The sequence below is a fragment of the Enhydra lutris genome, unplaced genomic scaffold (assembly GCF_002288905.1).
Source record: "Enhydra lutris kenyoni isolate GAN:26980312 unplaced genomic scaffold, ASM228890v2 scaffoldscaffold76, whole genome shotgun sequence".
NCBI classification, from domain to species: Eukaryota; Metazoa; Chordata; class Mammalia; order Carnivora; family Mustelidae; genus Enhydra; species Enhydra lutris.
The window spans coordinates 763278-782125 of record NW_019154160.1 but is presented as its reverse complement, the minus strand read 5'-3'; the positions used below and the strand labels follow the sequence as shown (position 1 = coordinate 782125).

The following is an 18848-nucleotide window of genomic DNA, read 5'->3' as shown; positions in this document are numbered from 1 at the left end:
TCTATAGAGTGTATATACAATGATAAAAATTGCCTAATAAATCCTGTGTCTGGTTAATGGACTTTTAATTTTTATAGGTATAGTATTTCCCTTTCTTTGGTATGTCAGTTAACCCCTTCTGCTAATACAGGCTGGAAATGTATGTTCCAGTCAGTCATCATATACAGAAATGAACTAAAATTACTTAATCTTTTAGAAACAAAATCAAGGATTCACAAACTATGGCATTTTATTTCAGAGCCTTTGCTTACATTTGTACAATATATTACATAATTCTTCATTGTTTGCAGATCCTAATATATACTTTATAGCTTTTATTCTATAAGCTTTTTCTTCAACGTTTTGCTGTCAACAAATCTTTACAGTCCTGTACAAATTTGAATAACTTGAAACCATTTTCAACAAAATTAGTTACTTTAAGCACACACTACAAGACTGAAAATGCTTTTCTTAGAAAAGTTGAATGTAAAGGATTCTGACACGTTAGCATCTACAACAAAACGCTTCGAAATTCTCACATGTCATATTGCCAGAAAACAAATAAAACATGCCAGCTCCATCCAAAAAAAGTACACAGAACTACAATTAAAACAGTAAAACAGTCTGTACAGTAAAGTACTGTGTATTAACAGTGCCAGGTATTAAATAGCTTGAATGAACACATCCGCAATATACAAATGTCTTACAAAGGTGTAGAATTAAATACAAGTGCCAAACAGAACAGAGATTGGAATCATACAACATAAAGTCAATACAAGTGAAAACAATTTTGCGCTCATTTTGGATTTTATACAAGGCATTTAACTTTATAGGCCTACCACCCCGATTAGCTATTTATACTTAAAATAACAACCATCCTTTTGAGACAGTTCATATCAACAACCTTGAACCGTACTAATACAGTTTACTTGTTCCTGAAGTCCTCTTGTTGTAGCTCATAATAAAATAAGCAATACAAATGAATTATCTGTATTTAAGGAAAAAGAAACATTTACAAGAAAACACAAAAATATAACTGTTATAATTCATTATGAATAAATATACACTTTGAACTGGCTAAGTACAATCTTTATACATTGTTTAAGATTTAATACAGTTTATTAGCCATTTTCTTTTTTCACACAATGTATTATATCAAAATTAAAAAAAAATACTGATTTATAGAAAAATGGCAAAGTACAGTAGTTCCATTCCAATTTGAAGGGGCGTGAAAAGCCACTGCAAGACCTTTTAGCCTAATTCAAACCTGTAAACATGTTCAGTCTTTTTTAAAGAGAATCTTTAATATTTGGTTACCAGGATTGATGTCTAATATCCTGTTAACTGCAGGTTTTGAATTTATTACATGTGCTTGACTTATACAATTAAAGCCACCCTAAGGTGACTTGCTTTAAAAAACAATTAGCTCGTACAAATGAAAATAGGTTCATATTTTTTCATAAATAAATGGAAAAATATCAAATGTTCCAGCTTTAACAAAATACAAGGGAATACATATACAGTAAGTTATCTTAACCTGTTCTGGCCCACCAAATAACTATGCTTACTGTATTGTCTCTACAGGCAGTGAAAAGCCTCCATTTGCCACAGTGGAAGGCCTTCAAGTTACCAGACACACAATTCCCAGACAAGTTGGAAACAATTATTGCTTGAGGAAAAGCAGTTCATTGTACTTTTTCTTCATAAAAAAAGTGCACTTAAGTGCCAAGTCAGCTTGTCAAGAAACAATTTTTAAATATAAAATAGTGCTTGTCTGATTTTTTTTTTTTTTTGTGCCACTGTGCAGTATAAAAAAAAGACGTGGCCCTCAACAGCCATTAAGTGCAAAGTGCTTTAGCAAGTCCTGCTGTCACCTGCACTCAACTGACATTCCATTTTGTGATGCGCTGGACATTGACGGTTCAGCTAAAGTTAACATAACAGCAGCTGTTATGGAACTGGATGAAGGGGAAGAAGAGGATGAGGATGTAGCAGCACCTGAAGAAAGGGAAGACCAAACCAAAGGCTTAATAAATGTATACACAACAACAGAAAGGAAGAAAACGGAAAACGTCAGTCCTCTCAACTAAAATTCTGTGTACTCTCTAAAACCATTTAGCTGACAACAGGAGCAGTGTAAATGTCACAATACCATAATGTAAAGCAAGGAAAAATTAGTGTATCTGAAGTAGCTAGACCGTGCCAACTACATTTAATGAAAAAGGATAGATCGGGGAACTCGACTCCTGCATGGATCAATTAGGAAGAAAAAAATCATGGGCCCAGTCTACTAAGACATGGAAATAAAACTAAGAATCGACTTTCTGTAACAACAGAAACAAATGTCAAAAAGAACTCTGAATCCAGTAACACAGCCATGCCCATGTATATACATCTTGCCTATGGTAGATTTCCCACCTACAATGGCAGGGTCAAGTTGTTCTGAAGAGACCACTTGGCCAACAAAGCCCAAAATATTTATCGTCTGCCTCTACAGAAAATGTTTTCCAGCCCTGTTCTGGAAGAATGTTATCTCCAGAAGCTAGAGATATGATATGCAAATCAAACATGTGTAGCTACAATTCTACTTTTAAAAAAACAAGTGGAAGCATCATAGTACAGTGTTTGACTCTTTTTTTTTTTTTAACACTTTATCTTAGGAGATTGTTCCATACTTGAACATACACAAATCTACCTCTTTTTCTTTTCTTTTTTTCTAGAAGATTTTATTTATTTGAGACAGAGAGAACAATCAGTGCAGAGGGGCAGAGGGAGAGAGAGAGAGAAAGAGAGAGAAGCAGACTCCCTGCTGAGCAGAAAGCCAGATGCCAGATTGGATCCCAGGACCCAGAGATCATGACCTGAGCCAAAGGCAGATGCTTAACTGACAGCCATCCAGACACCCCAATTTTGGGCATTTTAAATAAAAATTTAAATGTCTACTTTTTCTTCAATATATCCCAATTTAAATAATTTCTATCTGTTATTATAAATATAACCACAAACTTCTTTATGGTTACTATTTTTCCTTGAGACCTATTCTCAGAACTGGATTTAGCTAGTTCTCCAAATTGAGTCAAATTGTTTTCCAAAATAATTGTGCCAATACCTCCAGCAATGTGTATGAATTTTAGTATATTCTCCTACCACTGGTTCCAGTTATACTTTTTTTTTTTTTGGGCTAGGAATAGTATCGTATTTGGCTTGCTTTTCTTTGACAACTAGGATATTCATCTTCCTACTAGTATTTTATTTATTTCAGAAAGAGCATGAGAGAGAAAGCATGAGCATGGGGTGGGGTGAGAGGATCACAGGGAGAGGCAGAAGCAGGCTCTGTACTGAGCAGGGAGCCTCAGTTAGATCCCATACTCCCATCCCTGAGGTGGAGGTATGATCCCAGGACCCTGGGGTCATAACCTGAACTGAAGCCAGATGTTTAACCAACTGAACCATCCAGCAGCCCCTTCCTACTGATATTTTAATAGTATTTAGGAACTGACTTTTAGAGCTAACTCCCCAGAGAAAGGATTAATTTATCAGAACCACTTGCTACAGAGAATCTATGGTGACCACATATATGTTAGAGGAGCAGTTTCTGGATAGAAATATTACTACATAAAAAACATTCTAGGGGCGCCTGGGTGGCTCAGTGGGTTAAAGCCTCTGCCTGCGGCTCGGGTCATGATCCCGGGGTCCTGGGATCAAGCCCCACATCGGGCTCTCTGCTCAAGAGGGAGCCTGCTTCCCCCTCTCTCTCTGCCTACTTGTGATTTCTCCCTCTGTCAAATAAAGAAATAAAATCTTTTTTTTTTTAAATGAAGTTTTTATTATGAAGAGAGGAGAAAGCAGGCTCCCCGCTGAGCAGAGAGCCCGACACGGGGCTCGATCCCAGGACCCTGAGACCATGACCTGAGCCGAAGGCAGCGGCTTAACCCACTGAGCCACCCAGGCGCCCCAAGAAATAAAATCTTAAAAAAAAAAAAAAATTCTTGGGGCGCCTGGGTAGCTCAGTGGGTTAAGTCTCTGCCTTCGGCTCGGGTCATGATCTCAGGGTTCTGGGATGGAGCCCTGTGTCGGGCTCTCTGCTCAGCGGGGAGCCTGCTTCCCCTTCTCTCTGCCTGCCTCTCTGTGTACTTGTGATCTCTGTCAAATAAATAAAATCTTAAAAAAATAAATAAATAAAAATAATAAAAAATAAAAACTCTAAAAAGGATTAGATGACTTAAGGGTAAGGAGCTCTAGCATAAGCCTTTAAATAGTATGTTTATTATAATTGATTTTTATTATTTTTAGACAGTTATATATCAAAGAGAATCCTGATCCCCTTCCTTTGACAGAACGTTTCTGTAAATACTTTTTATATATTAACATTTAATTTCTTTTCAAATTACCCCATACCCAGACTTTTAGTCAGGGCACAAATTAAAAAGCCTAGACAAAAGATGGAGAGAGTTATAGGACTTATCGCAACAGCAAAGGAGAGAAGGAAGAATATTCATCTAAAGAAAAAGGAAATGAAAGTCAAAGTGCTTCAGAGAATGGGAGCAGTGGAAAAGAGGAGGGTTGGGGAGGCAAAATCGTCAGCTTGTCCCCTTCCCCCACTTTTAATGTCCCCTTTTTGCATTTGCTACAAAACTACAAAATGTGACATTTTCCTAGGGCTCCCTTTTTCCTAGGGTCACCATCTCTACCTCACCTCCCTACTCCATCCTCTGCTAAATCAGCTTTAATCCAGCTTCTCCATCTCCACAGCCCACAGTAAATGCTCTTGAAAAGGTCACTGGTGATTCCAACATCGACCAGTCACTGGTCCTTCACTGGCCTTTCAGCAGCATCTGACAAGGACAACTCTTCACTTCCTCAACTCCTGGCCAGCTTCTCCTCGTTTCCTTCATTCAAGGCTGCTCCTCAAGTCTTACAAGTTTGCTCTTCTCCCTCTCAGCCCTACTACCAAAAGTGGGCTTGCCTCTGCTTTCCTTCGTTTGTACCCACATTTCTTTACTAGGTGATGGCCTCAAGTACTGGGACTTAATAAACCATCTGCAGTAACTACTGTGCTGTAGTTATAGCTATGCCAATGAATTAAAAATGATCTCTCTAGTCCTGTGTTCTCCCCTCAGCTACACACTTACACATCCCACCATCTACCTGACATCTCCACTTGGATGCCATATGGGCATTTCAAAAAGTGACATGGCAGGGGCACCTGGGTGGCTCAGGTCATGATCTCAGGGTCCTGGGATCGAGTTCCGCATTGGGCTCTCTGCTCAGCGGGGAGCCTGCTTCCCTTCCCCTCTCTCTGCCTGCTTGTGATCTGTCAAATAAATAGATAAAATCTTTAAAAAAAAAAAAAAAGTGACATGGCAAAGGCGCGCCGAGGTGGCTCAATCAGTTAAGCCTGACTTCAGCTTAGGCTATGATCTCAGGGTCCTGGGATCTGAGCCCTTCGCTGAGCTCTGCACTCAGCAGGGAATCTGCTTGTCCCTCTCCCTCTACCATTCGCCCTACTCATACTCTCTCTCACTCTCAAATAAACAAAGTCTTAAAAAAAATAAGGCAACATGGCGAAAATGAAATGTCTGATCCTTTCTGTGTTCCCCTTTCTGTGTTCCCCACACTGTCATCTTTTCTAGGTCTTCCTCATTTCCAACGTCAGCACCAAGTAGCCTTGTGTTCTAGCTGAAAAAACGTACAAGTCATCTCACTTCCTTTCTCCTCCACCCGCACGGGATCCATCAGCAAGCACTGTCCACCCAGCACTGACTACTCTCCATCTCTCCTGCAAGCACCCAGTCCAGGGCACTGTCACTTGCCCCCTGAAGCCACTGCAGTGGGCTCCCTGACCAATACTGCTTGCCTCCACCACTGCCCCTTTAGAGTCTGCTTTCTATATTGCAGACAGTGATCTTCAAAAACTACAGACCATGTTGTTTCCCTGTTTAAAACTTTCAAATATGGGGCACCTGGGTGGCTCGGTAGGTTAAGCCTCTGCCTTCGGCTCAGGTCACGGTCTCGGGGTCCTGGGATTGAGCCCCGCATCGGGCTCTCTGCTCGACGGGGAGCCTGCCTCCCCCTATCTCTCTGCCTACTTGTGATCTCTCTCTGTCAAATAAATAAATAATATATTAAAAAACAACAACGACAACAAAGTTTCAAATAGCTGTCTATCTCACTTAGAATAAACCTTTCTTCCTTGCCTACCAAGCCCCACATGATTTGGCTTCTGCCTACCTAACTTGTGTCTCTACCACTTTCACCACAGTGGTTTTCTTTCTGTTCCTGAAAGGCACCAAGTGTGTCCCCACCTTAGAACAGCTCTTCTCTATCTGGGGCGATTTTGCCCTCTAGAGGATATCTGAAAAACGTCTGAAGACATTGGTTGTCATGACTGTGGGGGGGACTACTGGCGTCCAGTGGGTGGAGGCCAGGGATGCTGCTAACCCATCCCAAAGTGCACAAAACAGCCCCCACAGCAAAGAATTATCTGGCCCAAAATGTCAACAGTTCCAAGTTTAAGAATCTCTACCTTAGGAAATAACCTGCTGTATCTTAGGGAATACAGGATTCTTTCACAGAATGAACTGTGTCTCTCCAAATTTCTATGTTGAAGCCCTAACTTCCAGTGTGACAGTATTTGGAGATAAGCAATACATTTCCTGTTGTTTAAGACCCCAGTCTGTGGTACTTTGTTATGGCAGTCCTGGTAGACCAAGAGAAGTCTTTACCCTCAGATTTAACTTCTCTCACTTTCTCTGGTCATTCAGGTCTCAATGAAAAGGTCTTGACCATTGGTAATCTAACACAACCCACCCAATCTCTGCCTTAACATTAATATCTTCCCAGTGCCGTTCATGATCTGAAATCTCATTTGGGTTTTTTATTGTTTTGTTTTGTTTTAAGGCAGATTATAAACTCCATGAAAGTGAACACTGTGATTTAAGATAATTTTTTCTCTTTAAATAACTTTTTCCATTTTATAGATAAGGAAAATAAGGCAGAGCAATTAAAGAACTTGCCCAAAGATACACAGAAATACACTCACTTAAGTCTAACTGCAGTCAGAAACTGCTTGTTTAAGTAAGACCAACACTTACTTTCTCTCTCTTTCTTCTTTAAACGCTTTCTCCTCCGATCAATGGAAGCTACTTCAGATTTTAATGACAGATAATGTTTTCTGATTTCCTGAAGTTTTTCTTGAAGAATTGTGATACGTTCAGCACTTGTCATATTTTCCAGGTCCGCTGTGAATTTAAAACTTTCATCAATATGTATTTTTGAACAAAATTATAGTGCATAAAAGAAAACATATAGTATGGTTGTAGAAAAATGTCAAATAAACTAAAAATAAGGCTTGTGGGTATTTGTTTCCTTGAGATTTTTTTCTTCCTAGCGTAAAACAACATAAAAAGCCATGCCTATATAAGGACGCCTGGCTGGCTCAGCCGGTTGAGCAAGTGATTCTTGATCTCGGGTAGTGGGTTTCAAGCCCCATGCTGGGTGTAGACATTACTTAAAAATCTTTAGGAGGGGGGGGGGGCGCGTGCCTGGGTGACTCAGTTGGTTAGGCCACTGCCTTCAGCTCAGGTCGTGATCCTGGAGTCCTGGGATAGAGTCCCATATTGGGCTCCCAGCTCCGCAGGGAGTCTGCTTGTCCCTCTGACCTTCCCCCCTCTCATGCTCTCTTCTCACTCTCTCTCAAATAAATAAATAAATCTTTTTTTTAAATCTTAAAAACAAAAAAAAGAAAGGAAAGGAAAAGAAAGGAAAAGCTATGCCTATATATGCCTGGTACATAATACATGCATGGTTTACCTGTTGAATGAATAAGTGTGTAGAATTGAAAACCTTAGGACCTAAACAAGTATGCTAAAAGTTCCACATTCATATACAATATCACCACAATATATCACTAAAAATCATACTTAGGAATAAAACTAAAAAGACCAAAATGTTGAAATCATAATAAAGTTTTGAATGTCATGTCTCCAGGTAAATTTTTCTCTTTTGGCCTCTTTTTGGCCTCTTTTTAGATTTTTATGAGTATGTATAACTTTTTTTAATGTTTAACTTTTAAACTGTAGGAAATTTTTTAAAAGCTCTAAAAAGCAGTTTTCAAATTCCTAAGAATATCTCTGTATGTGAGAAACTCTGGGGTAATCCTTTTCAAAAAGTTTTTAATTATGGAGATTTTTCATATAAACAAAAGTACACAAAATGATAATGCAGTCCCACATACCATTATCCAGCTTCAGTGACTAGCAATTCATGGCAAATCTTGTCTCATTTACACCTCATCGACTCCCACCCCCAAGAGCAGATTATTTTAAAGCAAATTTCTAACATCCTATCATAAATATCTAGTTAATGTTGGTATTTGCCTGAATTGCCTTGAAATTTTTCTTTTAGGAACTTGTTCATTCAAATCAAGATCCAAGTAAGCTCTCTACTACTGCAATTGGTTATGATGTGTCAAATTTGGTTACAACCTCTTTTTTAGGGTAATTAGCCTCAGGAATTACAAGGCTGAAGTTTCTTCCTCTTAACTGTCAGTTTACTAAATGTCACTTACACATTTGAAAACTCCATTTGTAAACTTTGGGTAATCGATTACTGGGTTCCTTGAGATCAGGATCCTTATCTCCATTCTTTCCACATTTTCCTGGGGACTGTGTCCTTGCAGGAGATTTGGTACTGTGAGACTTCATTCCAGTGGAAACTGATTTGACTGACTGAGTCTTAGTTACACTTTCCCCAGCAGAAAGTTCTTCACTATCACTACTGTTTGCTGAAAGAAAAATTAAAAGAAAAGCATGAGTAAACAGAAAAGTAACAAAAAATTTTCACTGATTTTAGTAAACAATATAAAATTAACCACATGAATTTATTACTAAAGTAAATAACTTGCTTTATAGACCCTGCCTAGATCCTGGAAAGTCATCATATACAAATATAGCAGCATCTCAGTTAAGAAAAACAAAAACAGAACCAAAAAATTCTTCTTACCTGAATTGCCAATAATCTTTTAAAAAAAAAAAACATTCAAACTAATCTTCCATTATACCTGGTAGACTGTCAAATGTATCATAATTATGTATTGGAATGGCTTTTTAGTCTATCATATTACTATTTATACAGCATTTTTAAAAATGACCCATTATAGAAATTTAAATTTAATAGTTTAGGTTGTATACAGATCATGTTCATATAACACTTTTTCTACTCCTCTGGCCATAAGGACACAATGATGGATAATCATGAAATACAATAAAAAATTATTTGGGTTCCCAAACTCTAAACTTTGATGTGTGCAATGATTTTTTTCCTCAAGTAACTCCTACATCGTAGCTTTTAACTAAAATAAACCATCAGTTCAACTCTGGTAAATATATTCGGTATGAAGATTTCACAAAACTATGTAAAAACTACGTTACATCTGCCTCTGCTGAGTAAAGCCTCAGTCCTCCAACAGAAAGGCTTAACCTTGCCAGTTTACCATGTGAACAGGTGATGGGACTAATAGCTCCATGAATTACCACATTCTGGATACAAAGTATTATCTGTGATTCCATGAGTTGGTTCCACTTTACTAAATTATTCTCAGAAAATGGTTTCCTTATTCTGATTTACCAAGCCCAATCATGAAAATGGAAGAATACAATTAACTATAACTGCTACAGAACAGTCATAGAATACAATCAAATGTAACTGCTGTACCTCGAAATTACAGGAATACATTAACTGACTTGTTGAAGATGAGCCCTCTTAGGAAATTCATTTAAATGGTAAAGTTTTGAAGACAAAAGTATCTTTTGTATCAATATCCTGTCCGTTACTCCAAGTAACTGGTGATCAATGTGGCACTATTTATTCTTTAACAGCTACCCCCCAAAAAAGCACAGTCAGGCTCTCAAAGCCTGAAAAGCATTTAGATAGAAAAGGTACACAGCAACTCCTCCCACTGTGGCGCTTGGAGAATGAAGCAACTCCACCACTCCTTTACACACACCTTAAGTGAATCCCCTCCCAATCCCCCCACTGCTGCTCTGGAACCCCTGGCAACTCCTAGCTAAGCCACCCAAGGCTTGGCCCCACTCTGATGCAGTGGTCTGCCTCAGCCTGGCTTTCATGGCCTTGCTGAGCACAGCCGCCCGGGGCCCCGAGGGACGCCATATTCACCGCCTGGAAGTCATATGGGCTCAGCAGAAGCTCGGGGAGCTGGCCGCATAACCCTTTTCTGCACTGAAGTGCAGCCAAGCCGGCCGATAGCAAAGGTCAGGCAGTGGAGGTGGCAGGAGTCTCCTGGAAGAGCAGCAGGAGGTCAGTGTGGGGCACCTGAAAAAAAATTCTTTACATATTTTCTGCTTCTCACTTTGTCTACAAAAGAGAGATAAAATGTGCAGCTCTCAGGAGAAATACAGTATATAAATTCCTGTTGGTCAACAAACAGAGCCATTACTAAAGTTAAGTCTTTAGTACTGTATATAGCTGCTTTTGGGACACACAGTTTGGGGTACCAAAGATAAAAGTAATAGACTGGAGTTGTTGGAATTACAGCTCTAAAGCTATCTTGATTATTCTCTTCCAGTCTCATTTTGCCTTGAAGATTTACAAAGCAATCAATTTCACTGTAATAAAAATAATATATAATTGAAACACTTTCAATTATATATAGCACATATAATGGCAAGTGGAAAGAACTGTGGGACATAAACTAACAAAGATGTTGAGCTTATATTATATTGGCTATTATTTTAAAAAGAATTACCTGATCATTCATCAGCAATCAATACCACTGCTGAATATCAACACCAAACTGCTTAATCCTAGAATCTACCTAGGATCAGAAGACTTCTGTGTGACTTTTTTGAGGGCAGAGACAAAATCAAAATATTTAACTATCCCATATCCTGAATACCCTTTCCTTAATGGGGGGAAAAAACATATCCGCCATTATTTTTATATTTAAATAATGAGAGGTTTCACACTTACTGCCTTTTCCCTTTTTTTTGTTGTTTACCACTGTTGCTTTATGGCTTCGTTTCTGCTTTTTTGATGAACTTCCTCCTCCCTGAGATTCTTTCCCTCTTTTCTGACCTGTACAGGCTACAATGGGAAAGAAATTATTAAGTAACACAAAATAAAATCAAGCTTTTATAGGTATAAATTCCACATTTTAGAAGCATAGAACAATTCTGAAACCATGCATGTTCTTTATGAGATTTATAAATTCTCACAGAAATTACTGTAATTTTAGAATACATTATCATTAATGAACTGAATTACTGCACATAATAAAAGAGTTTTTTAAAAAGCAAATAAAGTATGCACATACTTCTTAGAAAAATGAGGTATAAACCAAAAATGGTTCTCAATTTAGTACGGGAGCTTATGAGTCGAGTAATTCAAAAACAGGTAAATGCTGAAAGTAAAAACTGAAATTTGTTAAAATTCAATAAAACCAAAATAAAGATTTAAAGGTAAAAATATTGATATAGCTTATAATGATATTAATATAATTTTAAAATGATAGCATATTAATGGGATAAATTTTAGCAGTAATTCACACTTAGTTATTTTACCAATTTATTTATTCCAACAATAACTTCACTGCCAGAGCACTGGTTAACGCATATACCATTTACAAATCCAGCATAGTAATTCTAAGAAACGTTTCATCTTCTTCTTAGGAAACTATCCCGAAACATCATAAATGTCTCTCTTTTCTTCAAAGACTAGTCCACATCCTACATCTTCACTAAGACCTTCCTTGATGGCCAGGCTTTCATGGCTTAACCACTACTCCCAATGGTAGTTTCAATACATTTTTCTATACTATTAACTTGGTCCTCAACATCTGCTATGTTTCTGTGTATTTCTAATTACATGTGTCGTCTACCAGACTTCTTCGGAGATTAGGAAAGTCCCATCTCTACTCAATACAATGTCAGATACTGTAATGACATGATATAAATATGATTAAAAAATTATGTCATGTTTGCTACAAGAAATATTTCTTAGTCCTGCTACCAATGATAAAATCAGTCTTGAGCATACAAGAAGACATGGATGGCTTCCTTGGTCAAAAATGGAATAGGTTATTAACTATTTTGTTTGCAACTTCCTAGACAGTTTTTTAATTACACCTTACTGATAACTTTTCCTAATGCTATTTTAAAATCACAATTTAAATGAAACATAAAGAAGGTGATTAAGATGATGACTATATTGAAGCAGAGAGTCTTAAAAATAATTGCCAGAATTCTCCCTAAAAGAATATTAATTCTGAAGCTTTTAGCTGCAAGAAATAGAAAGCTTAATGTAAGCTAATTGGAGGGAATCCTAAATTTAAATTGTAAAATTTACATTTTTACTTTTGATATATGTGAATTCTCTGGTATTGGGAGATAAATTTCTTAAAATGAGGCCATACGAAATAAATGCTTAAGAATTTATTTCTAGGGGCGCCTGGGTGGCTCAGAGGGTTAAGCCTCTGCCTTCGGCTCAGGTTATGATCTCAGGGTCCTGGGATTGAGCCCTGCATCGGGCTCTCTGCTCAGCAGGGAGCCTGCTTCCCCCTCTCTCTCTGCCTGCCTCTCTGCCTACTTGTGATCTCTGTCAAATAAATAAATAAAACCTTAAAAAAAAAAGAATTTATTTCTAAAGAGAGATCAATTCTAAAAAATATTATATGTTTTGATCTGATAGAGCACATGGTCTCTATTACCCTAAATCTGGGAGTATTCTTCAAGCTGAATGTTTTTTAACCTGGTCAAGATTAAGATTCTAAAGGGCAGTGCTAACTTAGTCTATCAGAAGATAAGCTCTTGTATCTCTTCTTCATGGCACACATATTGTAGCTGCATGAATGTGAAAACACAAAGAAGATCCCAATTGAATTGCAACTATATTTTTTACTTTTTATTTTTTAAAAAGAATGTTTTAAGTCAAGATTTGTGTGACAATGTTATACCAATTATATCTCAGTAAAGCTGAAGAAAGAGAAAAAGGAAAAAAATATTTGTGTAAGAAAACCTGGAACTAATTCATTTGATCTCTATCACATCTCCTTAAGCTCAGCTAAAAACATAAGTCTAGCATAATAACAACTGTATGTTATAGAAAATACATATCCTATCTTTACAACAGAAAACTACGTTTCAAAGCCAAGTGTCAGTGTATGTTATATTCATTTGAGGACACCACAGAAGTGGTCTATAAAAAAAATGATGACAGAAGAACAGCCATGGCAAAATCAAAAGGCACTAACACTTTTGGGAAGTACTAATTTGAATTTCCACCTTTAACAATTGCACGGAAAATCAAAGAAGTATTACTGTAGGTTATTAACATACAAATTGGTCCTTCAATCTGGAAGCTATGCATCTAAGAAAGCATCAAATTCCTTTACAAACTCACACAAGTTAGTCAGGCTTGAAAATCAGTTTGACACGGTTGTCTGAGGAAAGCAGTGCCTGGACAGTTGGTTGCTCCAAACCCCTACATACAGTATTTGGTTAAGGGTGGAGGGGTCTGTCAATAAATCAAAATGTTTGTGAGAAACTGCACATTACAATTGCAAAACAACGTTACAGAAATATATTTAAGCTGCTCATGCCATACAGTCAACCAGTGTATAATGAGTCTTCAGAAAGGTCTGGATTTGGGCCTGGGGGCACTTCCAGCACGTGTCCTGGTCCACTATGAAATGTAACAGCTCAAGCAAAAGCCATTAAATCCTCAAGCTTTTAAACTCATTCCCTATTCACTGACTCAAATTACCCTCCAAATTTCCATGTTCACCATGCTCACACAAGGACTTCACTTCAACACCTCACGTTCTAACGAGAGATACCGTGAAGCCCGTGAAAATGCAAGGAGGGAAACCCCGAAGCAGGCGGTGTGCACCTGCCGCACCTCACCTTTGTCGGGATGTTCCGGCTCCGGCTGATTACTACTGCTGGAGCTCACGCTCGCGTCGCAGCCCGCCGGGGAGCTGTTCCCTTCCGACTGGAGGTCTTGGAGCTCCCCCGCCACGCTCTCCACCTCGACTGTGCTGTCCGTTTCGCTCTTGATGCTTCGAACCTCCTCCTGGTTTGGAGCCAGCGGTTCTGCGACCGTCACAGAAGACGGCTGCCGACCAGCTTCTGTCACAGTGACCGAGGAAGGCGACTCAGGGGTGGTGGGAGGGGTGTTCAGCACTGAATTGCTGCCACTACTAGGAAATTCTGCTTTTTTGTCGCTGATCTCCACTGGCTTTTCCTCGGCAGGTTTACTGTCTGCGCCGGCTGGAGGTGGGGTTTCGAGCTCGGCGCCGGGTGAGCCACTCTCCTCCTCGGCCACGGGCTGCAGGGACCCCTCTGCAGGCCCCTCTTCTGGGGCAGGATGGGGCGGGGAGGCTGCCGCCTCCGTGTCCGAGTCTGAAAACAGCTCCTTCAGTGTTTTTTTAGGCCACTGTCCCTGAATGCTTGACCAGACGTCTTTGCGATCTTTAGCTCTGCTGTTCTGAAGTCTTTCGTCAGAGTTATTCAAAAGTTTTATCCTTTTTTCTGCCACCTCTGAAAATCCGGAATAGAAACCAGTTGTCCGTAGAGATTTTCTCTTTTCCTCCAAACCGTTATATTTCTTAGTTGGCGTCAACTTTGTTTTTGATTTTTCTTCTTCCTCTTCATCTGAAGAGCTGTTACTACTGTTTTCTAGGCAAAGCGATTCTTTGTTCTTGGCCTTATCTTCCTTCTTGCCAGGTGATCCACTTTTTAAACACTCCTCTGTGTTGCAATACCTTCTCTTACCACGTTTGACTTGTGGCTTTGAAGATTTCTCTGTGGTGTCCTTCTTAACATCCTTTCTCTTTTTTGTGATTTCATCTTCTTCTTCATAATCAGTATCTTCAGATAATCCTTCCATGTCTTTTCTTAATCTTTCTGGAGATTTTGACACTGGTTTGGATATTACCAAATCTGCATGGATTTTGTTTTCTTCTAGCAAAGATGAACTGTTCTGTTCCTCTTTTGCAAGAAGATCATTTCTGGTGTGGGTCAAATGATCAATCTTCAAGTCTTCTCTGCCACGGTTATCCGTGTCTTGAGCACCTGTCTCACCCTCCTGCTCACTGTCTTCAGCAGAACTTTCAGAAGCTAGAAAATAAGAAGAAAGACTGATGAGTTTTTCTAGCAATGTCTTCCCTATACAAATTATATATTAACCCCTGTGGTTATAGCCATCTTGGGTTGCTAGGTTTTATCTCCATTTTGAAGGTGAGAAAATGGGGAGTTTTGGGGAGGGAAGATACTCACACGAAGACAGTAATGTTTTATACTGGGACAGTGGCTGTAGAAACACTACTGTATACCTTTGCCAAAATACATCAAATTATAAACAAAAAAGTTGTGAATTTTATTGTTTCTAAGTTATACCTCAATAAAACTGATCATAAAAAAGAACTTCTCAATTTTCTGAGTAGAACATAATAACACAGTCAGAATGCAGTCCCAGGTCCAGGTAATTCTAACTTCAAAGTCCGTATTCTTATGAAATTGTAGGTTTCACTTTCAGTGTAGCAATGATTATTCAAAGATTTGTGAACAATGCATTTCCACGAAGTTTTAAAAAACGACACAAGTAACCTAAGTAACTGATACCTTATGTAAAAATATTTACAGGATTTTTAAAAGATTTTATTTATATATATGATATATAAATAATGAGAGAGAGAGAAAAAGAGACAACAAGAGAGAGCATGAGCAGGGAGGAGAGGGAGAAGAGAAGCAGGCTCCCTACAAGCAGGGAGCCCAACGTGGGATTCCTGGGATCATGACCTGAGCCAAAGACAGATGCTTACCTAACTGAGTCACCCAGGTGCCCAAAAGTGACATTTTAAAAATTTTTTTATCTTCTTTTTTAAGATTTTATTTTTATTTATTTGAGAGCAAGATAGAGATAGTGAGAGAGAGAGAGAGAGAGAGAGAGGGAGCATGAGCAGGCAGGAGGAGGAGAAGCAGGCTCCCTGTTGAGCAGAATAGAGAGTCCAATGGGGGACTTGATCCCAGAACCCTGGGTTCATGACCTGAGCTGTAAGCAGAAACTTAACTGAACTGAGTCACCCAGATGCCCCTAAATTTATTTCTTAAAAATTGATTTTAGTAAATGAATTCAATTAAGTATAAAAAATAACTGCCAGGGGGCTTGGGTGGCTCAGTTACTTGAGTGTCCGACTCTTGGTTTCGATTCAGGTCATGATGTCACAGGCCCTGGGCTGGAGCCCTGTGTTGTCGGGCTCCACACTCAGCAGGGAGTCAGCTGGACTCTATCCCTCTCCCTCTACCCCTCCCCACCACTTGCATGCACTGTCTCAAAATAAATAAATAAATCTTTAAAAATAATAATTGCCTTTGCTATGACTTTAATATAACATTTACTGAGGAAATGCTACATGCCCGACGCTTTGATATGCTTTGTATAGATTGTCTGATTCTTCACAACAACCCTATGAGGGGCATGTTATTATTAATCCCATTTTATAGTTTCGGAGACTGGGATTTAGAGAGGTAAGCCAAGCCAAAGAGCTAGTAAAAGTCGAGATGAAATCCAAACTGAAGTCATTTGACTCCAGAATTTAGAACTGTAATTACAAAACTATACATGTTCTTTAGCTAAGTTTCCTAAAAGTAAAGAATAACTGACACAACTATAACAATTAAAAACATTTAAACTTTTCTGTATAACAGAATTTTTAAAACTGATATCAAAGCAGCGTGTCTATGACTACAAACAAATGTACACTCACACTAGAGAACCAACAGCTCTTTTTCTTTCTCCCTCAGCCTACAAAGTCTCAATTCTATTTTTTCAGATAGTATATTATTAAAAGATGGTAACAGTAACTATTTGTTTAATTAGAAGTTTAGCCTGCACTGAGCAGTGAGGATGTTTTCTTATTAATTCTTATTAATACTCCCACTTCCCTGGGCGCCTGGGTGGCTCAGTGGGGTAAGCCTCTGTCTTCAGCTCAGGTTATGATCTCAGGGATCGAGCCCCACATCTGGGCTCTCTACTCAGTAGGGAGCCTGCTTCCCCCCTCTCTCTGCCTGCCTCGCTCCCTACTTGTGATCTCTCTGTCAAATAATTAAATTCTTAAAAAAAATTACTCCCATTTCCCACCATACTTTCTATATATAGTTATCTTTAGTTAATTAAATATGCTATTTGTAATGCATATAAATGTGGTTCACTGCAGAAGTAGCACACTTAATAAACTTCCTTTCTCATAGAGCCATTTACTTTTCCAAGTTTCCAAAAGTCCTTTTTTCTATGTTATGTCTTCCTTTTGTAGGCCTTTCACATTTATTTCTCTTTTTTTAAAAGACTTACTAAGCAGTGAGACAGCAGGAGCGGAAGGGGAGGGGGAGAGGGAGAAGCAGACTCCCCACAGGGCCGGGAGCCTGACACAGGGCTCGATTCCAGGACCCTGAGTTCATGAACCGAGCCAAAGGCAGACGCTCAACTAACTGAGCCACCCAGGTGCACCTTTTCACATTTATTTCCACTGCTCCGTAAAGTCAAGCACTCCATCCAGTTCCCTTATTCAGCAAATCTCTCTGTCCTAAAGGCCGACTTTCTACTCCATCTAGCTGGCTGCTCTCTGGGTCTGCTCTAACAGCCATCATCCTAGGAATTCCCTTCACTGCTTTCTCTTGACAGAGACCCACTGTTAAGTGAAATGCCCATCTTCCCCCTTCTTGGTTTCTTCCCATATATGTTGGAGCACATCATCTAGTACTTTCCTGAAAAAGGCACAGAGGAGAAATTCTTTGTCTACATGTCTAAATACATCCTAACCTTCAAACTTCATTGTTTTATGGATAGTTTAACCAGGTATGGAATTCCAAGTTGAAAATTACTTCCCTTCAAAATTTTGAAAGTACTTTGCTTGTAAGTGTTAAAAACTCTACTGTCATTTGTCTTTTCATCTTTAGTGGTGGTTTTTATTCCTGGTGTTTTAAAATTTCATAATAATGCACTGGGGCATGGCTCCTTCTTCACTGATTTTTCAGGTGTCTGATGAGCTCTTTCAATATAAAGAGTCAATGTCCTGGGGCGCCTGGGTGGTACAGTCGGTTAAGCATCTGTCTTCAGTTCAGGCTCGGGTCATTATCCTGGGAATTGAGCCCCACATTTGGCTCACTGCTCATCGGGGAGTCTGCTTTTCCCTTTCTTCCTCTCCCTCATGTCACCCCCATCCTGCCAGCTGGTGCTCTCTCTCACACACATTTTCTCAAATAAACGAATAAAATCGTCAAAAAATAAAAATAAATATTCCAGTCAGTTCTCCAGATTTTTCTTATTTTAGTTTCTCGGTAATTTCTACACCCACCCAAGGATTATTCCAGAATGACCCTAGTGATTAATATGTATACGGGGGTGGGGAGACTACACCACTGTATATATAGAGCACTCACTAAGGAGAGAGCGAACATAAGAATAAGCATGATATATAATATATAATATGTATAATAAATAATATTCACTAAGATACGAGGTATAAAGCAACAAATCAATCATATAGTTGTGAGACAGTTCATAAGAAAACCCTGAGTTTTTTTCTTGTTCAGTTTTCCAAAATCCAATTGCTTTTTATAGTTACACGTAACCAGACATGCTGTTTCCGTGGCTTCTTGATTCCTCAGGCTGACCGATTCTAGCAGTAATGCTAGTGTCTCTCTCCCCATTATAAAAAAACAAAGATATAAACATGTAAGTATACTCTAACAACAGTGGTGTGTGTGGTTGTTAATTTCTTCCCCTCTAATTTCACTATTCCTAGAATAATACTCGATATCACTCATCTCCTAACATTTCAATCACTGCTTCCT

At 38.8% G+C, this 18848-nt stretch overlaps 1 protein-coding gene across 2 annotated transcripts in view; it reads right to left on the bottom strand.

Annotated features, from left to right (window-relative positions):
• Positions 1-211: 211 nt before the first annotated feature.
• LOC111160489 (AT-rich interaction domain 4B) overlaps positions 212-18848 on the bottom strand; it is a 141386-nt gene continuing 122749 nt past the window's right edge. For both annotated transcript variants that reach the window (XM_022523636.1, XM_022523637.1), the window contains 5 exons: positions 13899-15113; positions 10969-11082; positions 8549-8764; positions 7074-7220; positions 212-1977 (listed from right to left, as the gene is read on the bottom strand). In XM_022523636.1, the coding sequence (XP_022379344.1) occupies positions 1850-1977; positions 7074-7220; positions 8549-8764; positions 10969-11082; positions 13899-15113 (1820 nt within the window). In that variant the 3' untranslated portion in view covers positions 212-1849. The remainder of the gene's footprint in view (positions 1978-7073; positions 7221-8548; positions 8765-10968; positions 11083-13898; positions 15114-18848) is intronic.